Raw genomic sequence first — 15,463 nt, 5'->3', positions numbered from 1 at the left:
GTAACTGGATAGTCTGGAAGTTGCATCACAGCAATGATAATCAAAAGGTTGGAAGTATGCCATGGTGAACTTCTACATAATCATAACTACTTGGATTTTGATCCAAACAGGCAATGGTTTACCTGAAGACAAGCAGATGCCTCACATTATTCTCTTTGCCTGGGTCTTCCTCCAGTTCCTTTCCACCCCCTTCCAACTTCCACTTTCCCTGGAGGAAGAACTATAGCACTCTTGGGCCTCCATGGGAGACTCTTTAGTAGGGGCATTTCCTATCGGTACATGTGAAAATAGCTAAGCTGCTTCTCCCTACATTAAATTTAGGATGTTCTGTCTTTAAGGAAGCTCTCTGCATTAAAACGTTTATTTGCCCCATTCTTCCCAACCTTGATCTTACAATCCCAGTGCCCCTGCCGCGGAAAACAAAAACAACCTGAATCTGGGTCATATCCCATAAGAACATAACGTAATCTTTACAATTATTTATCCTTTATCTCCTCTCCTCCTTCTCCATCACAGCCATAAGACACAGAAAAACTATGCCCATCATTGCCAATAACCACAGGAGCTATTATGGACAGTAAATAATTGGCAAACCCGACTGATACCTGCCCTTTTCTGGCCAAAGTCTAGCAGAAGGTTATGAGATAAAGACCGGTTCCTCTTCCTGCCTTTGATGTAGAGGGAAGCTAGAAACAGCCACGGAGCAGCTGCTGTGAGTTAAGGTGATCAGAATTATGATGGCCCTGCTCACACCAGAGCTGCCCTGTGCACAAAATGTCAGAGCAAAGTGAAAATGCCACAGCCTTCACATCAAAAGAAAAAGGCAGGCAAAAAATTTCCATCCATAATAGAACAGAATTTTTTTTCCCCCAAAACTTCACAGTCAACCAATGGCGACCATCTTAAATCTATAGACATTTCTGCAAGTTTTGATTCACATGTATTTATGTAGATTAGAAACCTGCCTCATGATGAATCTTGTTGACATTATTTGCCGGTAGGCTAGGGGACAGTAAAGAGCAAGGAAGGAAGGAAGGAAGGAAAGGGCTTACAGAACACTGTATTTAAAGGTCCACAGAAATATAGGCATTACTGTTAATTTCAAGCCTCAACCAAAGTAACCAGAAACCATTCTAATTAAATAGACATCAGCAAACTCCTATTTCCTTTGTGCTCCAAGTGGTTATCAGTCCACATTATAAAACCACTATGCATGTGTCATAAATCAGCAACATCTTGGCAGGCTGTACTAGAAAGCCTCCAAATTGCAGAAGCAGGAAAAAAACCAAAACAGCTATACACACTGCCTAAAAGCAGTATCAGCAACTAGAAAAGGGAACCCTACAAGGCAGCCCATTGATCTCCTAATTGTTACAACCTAAGGACATTAGCTCAGGTTAGCCTCTCTCCTAGAAGGAGCAGAATGATTTACATTGACTCCGAGACAGTCACAGCCTCTGTCTCCCAGTACAGCAATCAAAAAATTTGCACATGAGCATTATGGAAAGGACAGTTTTGATCATCAGTGCAACAAATACCAAACTGTTGGAAAGCTGTTTGTTGCTATTCCAAAGTCTGCTTCCAATGCCATCCATGTCAACAGCATCAGACAAGTGAACGTCACTAGGCAGGATATGGTCTCTAGTTCAAACTGTACCTCAACAAGCCACTGCAATGATACACTTTTATACTCAGAGCTCATGGTAAATAAAGTAATTCAGCTCAGCACACCTTAAATCAGTCAGTCACTGCAGAAACAATACGACTCAAATAGGCAATAAAGCCCAAGGAAAAAAATACTATCACGAACTACTGGATTCCAGCTTGGTAGGATGTTTTGACCAGAGTTAGGAAAAGGTTTTGAAATAAGAGGGGAGTGTAACAATCTTCCATAGCACTAACAAGGGGTAAACAGAGAAAGCTGGAGCTTACTGTATTCAGACATAAGATCCTACATTTGCCTGTGGTATCAAGGGTCTAGTAATGATTACGCAGGCCCTCCTCAAGCTTTTATTCTCAAGTTGGAAGCCCCACTACTACGCCCATCTCCCCTTTCCCTCTCCCCATTAACAGAAGAATATGTTGCATTTAAATAGCGTCCCTGGTCCTAAAGCTGCCCTTCTTTAATGGATCTGAACTTGATCTCCTTAAACCGCATTCCACTCCTGATGCTATGAAATGAGAAAAAGAAATTAAGGCATGCATAAAGTTTCCGTATTAATACCAGAAGTTGCAGTCAAGCCATGTGCACAAACACAGATGTGTCAGGCTGAAAACAATAGTTAACACCAGCATTTACTTAAAACAACAGCTACTGCTCTATTACATAAATATGGTTTACTCTACTAGCCATGCAGAGCACAGTTATGAAAAAACCAACCACTCCAGGAGAACGGCAGCAGTGCACAGTTAGTTGTGCCTGTATGCACTGCACAAGATTCAAAGTGTGGGAGTCTCAGTACGTGGGGCAAGAGTTAACCACTGCAGACAGGGGCAATACTACACACACAAGACCTAAAGAGAATTCAGTGTTTGCAAACTCAGGACAATTCATCGGTTTGACTCGCCTTAGTCCAGGTTTGTCTCTTTTCCTTCTGTGGACAGCTGAAAGAGCTGTAAAAGCTGGCTCCCTATATTGCAGTTTCTGAAAAATGGCCAAAGAACAAAGGCCTGGAACAAAGACCTGGAACAAAGCCCACCCAAATCAGAGTCCTTCCATGGCCTTCAATGGATTTTGGACCAAACGAGCCTTCTCATCCACAGAAGGTGGCATCAAGTTGACATACTTAGGAAAGGTGAAGCTTACACAGCTGTAATCCTCACTGTAGATGTTGTGAAGACAGACAGTTCATTAAAGAGCTGTGGCAATATTCACCAAAACACAGCACAGAGCGAGCAGCTGTAAAGTTAAAACCACAGTATAGGGCAGGATTGAAGTATTTTTACACCTGGTAATTTGCCATCACCCAGGAGCAAGAATGCCTAAGTCCTGTCTATACCATTAACTAGCAAAGGGGCAACTGTCTACTGTCAGAAAACCTAGTACTTGCTTTCTACCATAGATGTTTCTGGGAGATGCTCACAGTCACCTTCCAACAGCACTCAGACTCACTTTCAAATAAAAAAAAAAAAAAAATTAAAAAACTAATAAGCTAAACACAAAGGAACAAAAAAAACCCCAAACAACCCCAAATGGTACCAAGAGAACAAACCAATTACTTAAAACTTTCCTGTTTGGTAAAGTAGTAAAATGCTCTCAGCTATAATAATTAGGGGATAGCAAAACTCAAAAAAACACAGGATTTTCTTAAGCTATGGAAACATGAAACCAAAATCCCAATACAAGTGCAAATAGCAGTTTACTTCTACCAGATAGTGTATCAACTGATTGTTAGGGCATACACTCTGCAAATGCTACAAAGACCATGAAAATCCCAATATTATTTTTACAGATTGGAAAAACACAAAGGCCAAAAACAACACCAATAACTCAAATAAAAAACTCATGCTTATGTTTACATAAAACTTTGATGAGTATAATATATTCGTCACACTCCCACAATTATTCCCCGAAAATACTATAAATATTATTTTGACAATGTAATTATAGTTCTTACTTTAACAGTGGCAGCAAAGTACTGGCACCAATCCCCCATACAAAAAGCCTAGACAGACAAAGCAAAGATCACACATGGAAACTGGCAACTCTTAGGATCAGGGCTGTCCCTTATTTATATGGCTAAAAAAAGTCTGTTTAAATTAGTATCTGGTTTATTTAAGCTGTAAAACACAAGTAGTTTAATCACACTAACAGTAAGCAAAAGTAAAGCCAAATACAAAAACAAACGGAGGTGAAGATTTTTAAATTCTCTTTTCCTCCAAGCAACTGATGCATGCTCCTTTCACACTGCTTTTTGGGAATTAACCCCAAGAACTGTGGGTCCATTCAAAAAAACACTCTCTCCCACTTCCTCTCCCTTGGAAGAAAAGCTAACATGAATATGAACTTAAACTGACAAATGTCACCTATTAACAGTTCATGATGTTTTGACTCTGTACGACAAGTAAAATGGTTCAAGTTTTATAACCACTTACTCTGCCATTCCACATAAATCAGCACATACCATTGCAGATGACACCAAGTTGGGCAGGAGTGTTGATCTGCTCAAGGGTAGGAAGGCTCTACAAAGGGACCTGGACAGGCTGGATCGATGGGCCAAGGCCAACTGTCCTGCACTTGGATCACAACAACCCCATGCAACACTACCGGCTTGGGGAAGAGTGGCTGGAAAGCTGCCTGGCTGAAAAGGACCTGGGGGTGCTGGCTGACAGCTGGCTGAACATGAGCCAGCAGTGTGCCCGGGTGGCCAAGAAGGCCAACAGCATCCTGGCTTGGATCAGGAATAGCGTGGCCAGCAGGAGCAGGAAAGTGATCATCCCCCTGTACTCAGCACTGGTGAGGCCGCACCTGGAATACTGTGTCCAGTTTTGGGCCCCTCAATACAAGAAGGACATTGAGGTGCTGGAGTGTGTTCAGAGAAGGGCAATAAAGCTGGTGAAGGGTCTGGAGCACAGGCCTTATGAGGAGCGGCTGAGGGAACTGGGGTTGTTTAGTCTGGAGAAGAGGAGGCTGAGGGGAGACCTTAGCGCTCTCTGCAACTACCTGAAAGGAGGTTGTAGTGAGGTGGGTGTTGGTCTCTTCTCCCAAGGAGTTAGCGATAGGACAAGAGGAAATGGCCTCAAGCTGCATCAGGGGAGGTTTAGATTGGATATTAGGAAAAATTTCTTCACCTCAAGGGTCATTAAGCACTGGAACAAGCTGCTCAGGGAAGTGGCTGAGTCACCATTCTGGAGGTATTTAAAAGACCTGTAGATGTGGTGCTTAGGGACATGGTTTAGTGGTAGATTTGGCAGTGGTATGTTAACAGTTGGACTCGATGATCTTAAAGGTCTTTTCCAACCTAAATGATTCTATGATTCTATATGACTCGCACAACAAATCTGCAGCATAATAATTTACAGTATTTGCTCACAAAAAAAACCCCAAAACAAAGCAACAACAACAACAAAACCAAACAAAAAAACACCAGCAAAACAGTTTGCCTCCTCCTCCAGAGATAAATATAGAGGGCACTGATGTGGGAAGAGAGGAAGGATTAACTTTCCTTCCTTAGTTCTGTTGGTTTAAATTTAGTAGCCATGGTGTTTGAGAGTCTCCAGGATACAATTTAAAAGTTACATCTTCTCCAACTGTAGTCACATTACAATCAAATCCATATAACCAACCCTGTGTGGACACACTTGTTGTTCGACAGCAAAAAGACCTCTGTTTATAGGCAATAAAAGTTGGCAATGGTTTCCCAAATGCATTGGCTAAGGTCTGGATATTTGCTCTGCTAGGTCTGTCTAGTAAAAATTTACTGTTCCATCACACTTTCCAGGCATATTTTAAAATATTTATTTTTTATATATAAAGCACAAGCAATAATTTGGAAATGAAACCATTCAGTGAAACATGATTAGAAATCAACAAAAAGCAGTAAAAGCAGAATGCAAATTTTTCAAAGAATAAAACAGAGACATGAAAGATACCGAACAGGAAATAAGAGAGATGAACAAAAGATAAGAGGCAGACTCCTTTGGTCAATATGGGCATTCATTAAAGAATATTTTGGTTCCATAGTTGATTACTCTGTTTCTCTTTCCCGTTAATTTAAAATACATTGCTGAATGACCAGTCATTCCAAATGATAAGGTACAGAAAAAAAAAGAAAGTATCAAAAATAGGCCACAGATAGTTAGACTCCTGTGCCAGTAAGCAAGCCCTAAATGCCCTGATTTTCAAACTAACTGGTTCTGCAAAGGTAACATTCAGATGCATTCTGAAAAGGTCTGAGGATTTACTTCTAGCTCATTTTCCTATTGCCAAGACATAGCCTTTTTAACAGGACCAAAAGTAACAGCACTGCTGTCGCCATTGCCTTCTGGGGGAAGAAAATAAACAAACAGATAGATAAATAAATATTGACAGGAATCAAGAAATGGTTAAGGACACACGGCTGCCCATTTAAAAAAGACTAAAGGAAAGTCAATCTAGTGTTCTTTGGCAGGTTTGAGAATGTCACCTTCTCCTGCTTTTCCATACCCTTAAAATTAGTCAGTCTCAGTTTTCCAGTGCAATTCCAATTTGCAAATGGTTGAGTGCAGAACTAGGAACCGGTCAGAACAAAGAAACATCTCATGTTTTGTTTCACTGAGCGAGGACAGAACCGAAAGGTTTATTTCTCCTAGCCTCTAGAAATCATTTGAATCACTTAACTGGTATTCACTCATTTTTGTTTTCAGGAATACTTGTGCAAACATAACAACTCAAAGCTCCCTGTTTTACTCAGATTCTTCTTCAGGAAAACAAAAACATTTGATTACACATCTCCTTTTCTGTAAACCCTTGAAAATTACTTTGAATTAACAACTTTTTAGAAGGGATAAGCTACCCAATGCAGCTCCTGGGAATTTCTGATCTCCTCTTCCCCATTTCTTTTCCGGAAACTCTCAGAACAAAACATCAACATGACTTTCTAGTACTACATGAACTCCTACAGCTTGTAACTCAGTGGTTTAACACAGCATGCCTTCACCTTCAAGAGTTTACAAAGAAATCAAGTATCCTTCTTTGCTCAATCATGTGATGTTCTTCCGCAGACCTCAGGAGAAAGTTTTTGTCTTGTTATTTCATCAAAGATGAAATGCTTCCATCCCATCTGGCTTTTGAAAGAAATAATATCTCTGGAAGCTATATATAGCCTAGGTTCCTTACCTCTTATTTTTGCAGCACACGTATACCCTTATGCTTTTTTTTTTTTTTATTCTCTATGAAGGAGTGAAGTTGTTTTTATTTTTACAGAATTCTGAATTTCAAGGTTACTTATTGCCATTTCTTCTGCAGAGTACTTCTCTTCCACACTGAAAGACTAAAAAGTACTTTCCAATGCACTTTCTTCCTAGACCGCAGTCAACCCATAAGGCAACAATGGGTCAAGAGCAATTGTTTTTTCATTAACTATAGGAAAATACACACGATAGCTGATTAGGTCCAAATCAGTTTGAGTACTTAAAGAACACTGACTGAAGCTGAACCCCAGTTATTATTAATGCTGCTGGCAGGTGGCAGGGGCGGGCGCGCAGCAGGAAGCACTGAAGAAGTTTCAGATTCGTTGTGGTCGTTCTTTACCTGAACCGCATCACAGGCTTTCTCCTCTTCTGCTCAAAGCAAGAAACATTTCTTTATAGCTCCCTTGTAAGTACATGGCATTTGGAGTATTTTAAAAGTGTTTAAAACAAGATATTCTGTATTTTCCCACACATCCTCCCTCAAGAAAGGAGGTGTGAACAGGTGTTAGACATATGATATTCATGTTGCTGAACATCCTACCAGAAAATGCTCAAGTTACTATAATAAGCACAGTATTAAAAATCTACATAGAGTCATCTTTCATCACTGCTTGTAAAGGAATGTTTTAAGTTCTGTTCTGAATAGAGTATCTGTAGCAGTTTAACTATACCTGAACACTTTTCAGAAAATTGGAAGCAAGTCAAATTCCTGTTCAAGGATTCAAAGCTTATCATCCACTATAATTTACTCAACTTTTCTGGACTTCATGACGTTAAGAGCAGCGAACGACCTAAACCTTTGTACAACAGTTAGCACATATGCACCCTGATTTTGACCGAGATCTCCAGGAGTACCCATGACATGAACATATGCTGTTAACATTCTCCCATGTATGCTGCTTACCCTGGTTGGTTAAAACCCCTAAAAACTTCAGAAGCATGGCATCAGCACAGCATAACAATAACAATACCCATGTTACTTGGTTTAAAGCAAACTCGAGTGTCACCAGCAGCGTGGAACTGAGGAATGCTGGCGTGATGCTCAAAGCACCTCTCTGAGGCACACATGAACAACACGGTATTGCTCTGTGGCTGATACGGTGCAGTTGCACTCAGTTGTGCTCAGAGAGTACAATCAACTCATTCAGAGAACTTGCACAACAAACTGTCCCATGCAGGGCAGCTATCAGGTATTCAATGCCTTTTCATCCTAGCAAAGAAAAAAGTATTTTGGCAGGTAAATACTTTTTAAGCAATTATATTGGCATTCAAAGCACATTCTTCAGCATCGGCAATATTTTGAAGTGGTGAAAGGTTCGAGAAGATCTGTTTACAAACAAAAAGATTAAAGCTCCTTCTGTCCGGGATGGGGTGGGAATCAATGAAAGGATCAAACAGGACACAGCCTATTGAACATAAGCTTGCTTCAAAACATGCATGCCCTCACTGCAATTTATTAAGGAGAAACAAAGCTTTTTCCAGATTTCAGAGATGAATCCTAAATCCAGATCTCACACTCTGGAATCTAAAGATCCATCATCTTGACAAACTTCAGCGTACCTTCCCAAAGGTCTGCTAGATTCTGCTGGAAAGCTTAAGATTTGCCATAGGAAAAAGGAAAAAAAAAAAAACCCAAACCCCACAACCAAACCAAGACACATGCTATGAAGTGAAGGAGATTTTCTACTTGGGCTTCTGACAAGGATATTTCCTATGTCTGCTGCAATCCCTAACATACTGAACTACTTCTTAGCTCTTAAAAGATCTGGGTCTGCTTTAAGTTCAGTTAAAGTTCATCTGGCAGCTTCATCAGCCTGCTCCTCTGGCAAGTATTCTTTGTCTTTGTACCCACAAGCAGGAGGAAAAAAAAAAGCTTGCTATGATGAGGCTTTTTTCTTTTTAAATTGAAAAAGTAACTAAAAGAAAAGGGATGTGGAGAGGGTACTATGAAAATTCCATTAAATCTATATTCTGCAGAAACTTAATTTTTTTCCTAAGACTCAAAGTAAAAATTTGAGTACCTTATTAGCTATTTGTTGGAAGACTGTGGTCTCAAATCAGTTAACGAAGAAATGTAATGGACCTTCTTGCATGTAGCATTTCCGCATGAGTAGGTACAGTTCCTGCATCTTCAATCCTTATTCAAGTTAATTCTGAACTGGGGAGAGGGGTGCAGCATTTGTCATCTTCTCCGTCTTCCAACCAGGAATATCCAAGCTCTGTAATCTAAAAGGTTAAGTACCTCCTTACATAGTCACCCCCTTCCTAGACTTTCAACGTATAGTTTTAAGAACACTGAGGTGAAGTCCAGTTTTCAGATACTGTCCAAGAAGTGTAGCACTTGAATTTTTCTCTGCTTGACTGGTAAGTTCTATCTCTTGCAGAGAAAAGGAGGGAGGACTGCTGGAGCAGTAGGAAAAAAGAGCACATTTACAAGTATGTGTGACTTATCTGACACAAATCAGTCTTGACGCTGGCTGCCTAGAAGGGCTACAAATTGTTAAACACTTGTTTAGCATCATTGCTCATCAACCCCCTGCACTCATCTAGCTGTTGGCTTTCAATGTGCAACTCCTTAGAGCAGGTTCCCTGCTCTAAGTACTACAAAATATGAATTGCTCAAGACAAATTACTACTATGTGTTGTAAGCAATTACAAGAAGAGAAACTAGGGTACAGAATGCAACTAAAACTAACTTGGGAGTTAAGAAGGGAGGAAGAGCAGGGACAAACAGCTATCTGTAGCAACACCATACGGGAAAGACCTAAAAATATTCCTTTAATATATGTATTAAAAAGAAAGAAGATTATTATTACAGGGATGGCTGGCTTGCAGGTGGGGTTGGACAATCTTTATATGCCATATGTATGAATTAACTAGTTATTTTTAAACCTATCTGAAGCCTTAAAGAGCTATTCCAGGACAGACATACTAAGTCACCTTCAGGTTTTCTGGCCCATTGCCTTAGTGGCACATCATGTACTCAAAACAACAGCTTTTTCCAGAGCTGGCTGGGACAAGTACATTACAAGTATACAGGAATTTATCTAACTTTTTATAGCATTTAAAAAAAAAAAAAAAAAAAAAAAAGAGAGAGATGCTGAAAACTTGCAGTAGAGTTGTTTCAGCAAACATACTTAAGTGAGAAGCCAAATTAACTACGTATATAACACCTGAGCCTAAGATAAACTATTAAAAAAAGTATTTCTCCTAGAGAGGATGCAAAGGACTCGATTTAATTGAATGAATCTTAGCAACAGTTTTTAATCCCACCACTTTGCACAGCACCTCCTTTTTTGCTGCTTTGATCACTAATATATTGTTAGAACAGACAGTTCACCCCTCCCTTAGAACCACCACACTGGTCACAGTAGTGGCCAGAGAATATATACTTTATTTCATTTCCCGTTTTCTCCATTACAAATTGTACTACACTGAACTTTCCTACAAAAATTACTATACCATTCCAAGACTTAGAAGTCTTAACAGTTACCCATGAATAAAAGAGTGAAAACATATCACAGATCAGGCTGAAATAATCTTTCAGTCGGTATAAACAATTTTCAATCTCTCTTCTTCATAAATACAGTAATGTTGGAACTTCAAATTTATTTAGCCTACAGTGATTTGCTCTGGGAATTTTTCACAGGGACATAAACTGAAACATTATTTAGTGTTGTTCACTCTGCAATACAGCATGACCTCTTTATCCTTGTATTTTGTTGCTATGGAAGCAACATGAAGGTATTCAAAATACCTTAAGGATATAAACAGGCACCTAGAGGGATCATCAAATCCAAGGAGCCATTTAAAGGAGGAAATGGGACACATATCCAAATGAACAACTTGAAATATTCCACTTAACACCTAATTATCTGCTAGAACAAAATATACATGCTATTCTAGCCCTGTGACCCGATTTCCTATATGAAATATGAGGAGGAGAATCATGAACCAGAAATATAGTTAATAAACACAGTAACACGTACTAATTTCATGGGTTTCTTGTGTTTCAGCAGTGATATCCAAGTCCAATTTAGCAATCTGCCTTGCTTTTGAAAGTATGACTAATAATCCACAGTTGAATGTAACTGTTAACTTCTGAGGTATACCCTGTAGAAGGAGCTGGTGCTCTAGGCACTAGCTTAATTTTCACTTAGAACAACGGTCATCAGATCACTCAGCAAGGAATTAGCAACACTTGCTTGTCTAGAAATTTTTTTTGTTGTAGTAACATAAATGGAATACCTAAGCCATGCTAATCACAGATGTTTCCCAATGAGATCAATAGTACATACAGTATCAAACAAACCATCTATCCTGGGTCATTACATCAAATTTTAGTTATAACTCGAACTCATTTGTTGAATGGCTACGTAGGTTAACAGCCACAAAATACTTTTTATTGAAATATTGCTAAAAACTTTCTGGCCTGTTCAGGAGCTGGTTGGGAAAGTCCCTTGGGAGGCAGTCCTGAAAGGCAAAGGGGTCCAGGAAGGCTGGGCCTTCTTCGAGAAGGAAGTCTTAAGGGCACAGGAGTGGGCTGTCCCCATGTGCTGTAAGACCAACCGGCAGGGAAGACGACCGGCCTGGCTGAATAGGGAGCTTTTGCAGGGACTCAGGGAAAAAAGGAGAGCCTACCACCTTTGGAAGAAGGGGGGGGCAACTCAGGAGGAGTACAGGGATTTTGTTAGGTCATGCAGGGAGGAAATTAGAAAAGCAAAAGCCAAGCAAGAACTCAGTCTGGCCAATGCTGTAAAAGATAATAAAAAATGCTTTTATAAGTACATCAGCAATAAAAGGAGAGCCAAGGAGGATCTACATCCTTTGCTGGATGTGGGGGGGAACATCGTCACCGAGGACAAGGAAAAGGCTGAGGTACTTAACGCCTTCTTTGCCTCTGTGTTTAACAGCCAGACCAGTCATCCCCAGGGTACTCAGCCCCCTGAGCTAGAAGATAGGGACGGGGAGCAGAATGAAGCCCCCATAATCTGGGAGGAAGCAGTTAACAACCTGCTACAGCACCTGGACACTCACAAGTCTATGGGGCCAGATGGGATCCACCCGAGAGTACTGAGGGAGCTGGCAGAGGAGCTTGCCAACCCATTCTCCATCATCTATCAGCAGTCCTGGTTAACAGGGGAGGTCCCTGATGGCTGGAGGCTTACCAATGTGACGCCCATCTACAAGAAGGGCTGGAAGGAGGACCCAGGGAACTACAGGCCTGTCAGCCTGACCTCAGTGCCGGGAAAGATTATGGAGCGGTTCATATTGAGTGAACTCAACAGGCAAGTGCAGATCAACCAGGGGACCAGGCCCAGCCAGCATGGGTCCATGAAAGGCAGGTCCTGCTTGATCATCCTGATCTCCTTTTATGACCTGGTGACCCACCTGGTAGATGATGGAAAGGCTGTGGATGTCATTTACCTGGACTTTAGCAAAGCCTTTGACACAGTCTTCCATAACATTCTCCTAGGGAAGCTGGCAGCTCATGGCTTGGATGGGCGTAGTCTTTGCTGGGTAAAAAGCTAGCTGGGTGGCCAAGCCCAGAGAGCAGTGGTGAATGGAGTTAAGTCCAGTTGGCGGCCAGACACGAGCGGTGTTCCCCAGGGCTCTGTTTTGGGGCCAGCCTTGTTTAATATCTTTATCAACCATCTGGATGAGGGTATTGAGTGCACCCTCAGTAAGTTTGCAGATGACACCAAGTTGGGTGGGAGTGTCGATCTGCTGGAGGGTAGGATGGTGCTGCAGAGGGACCTGGACAGGCTGGACCGATGGGCCGAGGCCAAATGTATGAGGTTTAACAAGGCCAAGTGCTGGGTCCTGCACTTGGGTCACAACAACCCCATGCAACACTACCGGCTTGGGGAAGAGTGGCTGGAAAGCTGCCTGGAGGAAAAGGACCTGGGGGTGCTGGCTGACAGCCGGCTGAACATGAGCCAGCAGTGTGCCCAGGTGGCCAAGAAGGCCAACAGCATCCTGGCTTGGATCAGGAATAGTGTGGCCAGCAGGAGCAGGGAGGCAATCATCCCCCTGTACTCAGCACTGGTGAGGCCGCACCCGGAATACTGTGTCCAGTTTTGGGCCCCTCACTACAAGAAGGACATTGAGGTGCTGGGGCGTGTTCAGAGAAGGGCAATGAAGCTGGTGAAAGGTCTGGAGCACAGGTGTTACGAGGAGCAGTTGAAGAAACTGGGGTTGTTTAGTCTGGAGAAGAGAAGGTTGAGGGGAGACCTTATCACTCTCTACAACTACCTGAAAGGAGGTTGTAGTGAGGTGGGTGTTGGTCTCTTCTCCCAAGTAGTTAGCAATAGGACAAGAGGAAATGGGCTCAAGCTGTGCCAGGGGAGGTTTAGGTTGGATATTAGGAAAAATTTCTTCACAGAAAGAGTGATGAAGCATTGGAACAGGCTGCCCAGAGAGGTGGTGGAGTCACCATCCCTGGAAGTGTTCAAAAAACGGGTAGATGTGGCACTTTGGGACATGGTTTAGTCTAGTCTACCCTTGATTGGTTTAGTGTGGACTTGGTAGTGTAGGTTAATGGTTGGACTGGATGATCTTAAAGGTCTTTTCCAACCTAAACGATTCTATGATTCTATGGTCAATGCCCCCCTTAATTTTCAATGGTGATAAGAAGAGATTTTACAACATCCTCTGGCTAGGAAAAGGAGTCTGAAGCAGTTAATCAAATTACTGGGTTCCACCCCCTCCTTTCTTTTGAGTAACACTCACTGCTGCTGCTTCAGATCCCAGCAGCAGAACAGCAGCACACATGCATATGACAACCTATCAAGGAGGGGTCAGCAGCCACAAGACTGAGGGGGAAATCTGAGGCCATGCATGTCACTAACAAGGGGTACATCCTGCTCACTCTCCTGCAGATGCTGGGGTGCACCACTGAAAGGTGGTATTCTCACACTGCAATTCCTGATGCTTTGAATAAGCTGAAGGTGGGAAGTCCACTTCCCCAGGACAGCCTTTAGAGCCTACTGCTGTCAAGGACCCTAGTAGAGACAATGTCAGGCTGGACAAAACCAGCATTTCAGTTCCCATCGCTTTTTCTTTTCTCTTGCTGGTCTACAAAGGGGCTCACAGCTGTGGGGCAGGACATTTTTGCCCTCCATGCTTTTTCCCAGTCCTCCCTGTCTGACCCTGTGACACAGCTTGAGAGTCACTCCTGTGTGCTATCAATTCCTGCCCTTTATGGTCATTGAGCAAGCCCTCTTTTTGCCACCCACAAGGTTTAGCTCTGGTCCTCACACACTGAAGGGCGGTGCTAGTATCACCGATCCTTCCCTGGAAGAAGGATTCGAGCAGCGGGTGAAGAACTGAATGTGGCTTAAGCATAACACCGTCACATGCCTGAAAGGCTTCATTTTGAGCCAAATATAGCAGCAAAAAGAAAAACAGTATCCTGGACTTCACTGCTCTTTCCCAGCTTCATAAAGGTGTTTGAGGGTAAGTTACTGTATGACAGTAGTTTCACTTGCTTTCACAAAAGGATAGAAAAGCAGCAACAGGAACCCAGTAAAAACCTCATCCAAGTAACGGGAATGAAAAGAAATAGAAGTAGCAAGAGAAACCAAATGTTCCCTACTCTATGCAACAACATATGGTAAAGAGTGGGGTCCAATGCCCTGTATCAAGCTCCACGTGCACACACAGGGAAACGCAGATTGTGAAAAGAATTACTGAAAATGCTTTAATACCCAGTGAAATTAGTTTGGTAGAAATCAGTAGCAATAACTGCCATTAAGGAGGAGGATACTATAGTCAGATTTTCTCTTTACTGCATGAAAAGAAAAAAAACTCTTCCACTAAGGAAATGTGAACACTACTCAAATCAGTACTTAGTTCTTGGCAGATATCACTGGCCAGCAACCACAGTACAGCAATGAAAATTAAAAAATAATTTTAAAAAAAGTCACAGCCAAAATTTGTTTCCTGGAATCTGATAAATTATTTCAAGTGTCATCAAAATAAAAAAGGAGTATTTCTTCATTTCACTATGTTCACAGATCAAATAAAAAGACAGTAAAAGAGCAGAACATATTTTGAATGGAGAGAGGGAACTTTTCCTTTTAGCAGTTCAAATATCCTGGTTAATTTTAAACAAGTTTCCACATATCTTTCCTTTAACAATCTACAGGGAACAGTTAAGGGAAAACACAATTGGATTAGATTTGGGACTGAGATTTTTTTCAAGCAGTATAAGAGAAGGCCCACAATTCTTACCTGCAATTCAAGAAATAATTAAGTTTTTTTATGAAAAAAATGCATCAGTAAGGTGACATCATACTACAAGACTTTCCATGTAAAAAAATATAGTGCAGTGTATATATTTAACAAAATCCACAGCCTTACCAGTCAATGACAATTCTTCTTTGATTTGTATTCCATGAAGCAATTTGATCAAATTGACAGATGTAGAGATGAGACGCAAGTTCCTATTATTAAATTGGAGGAAAAAAAAAAAATTAAAAAATCACTTGATATGAAATACACTCAAATAAAGCAAAAAGGCTTTCCACTAAAGTTAACAGCAAGTCTTTAGTGTCTTCAGAAACTGTAA

General features: G+C 41.4%; 1 protein-coding gene across 1 annotated transcript in view; it reads right to left on the bottom strand.

Annotated features, from left to right (window-relative positions):
- ATXN10 (ataxin 10) overlaps positions 1–15,463 on the bottom strand; it is a 108,050-nt gene that overhangs the window by 84,003 nt on the left and 8,584 nt on the right. The window contains exon 4 of the mRNA XM_075727012.1: positions 15,256–15,338. Coding sequence (XP_075583127.1) covers positions 15,256–15,338 — 83 coding nt within the window. The remainder of the gene's footprint in view (positions 1–15,255; positions 15,339–15,463) is intronic.

The sequence above is a fragment of the Pelecanus crispus genome, chromosome 1, assembly GCF_030463565.1.
Source record: "Pelecanus crispus isolate bPelCri1 chromosome 1, bPelCri1.pri, whole genome shotgun sequence".
Classification (NCBI taxonomy): Eukaryota; Metazoa; Chordata; class Aves; order Pelecaniformes; family Pelecanidae; genus Pelecanus; species Pelecanus crispus.
Note: the sequence above shows the minus strand (reverse complement) of the source record. Positions and strands in the feature narration are given on the sequence as shown.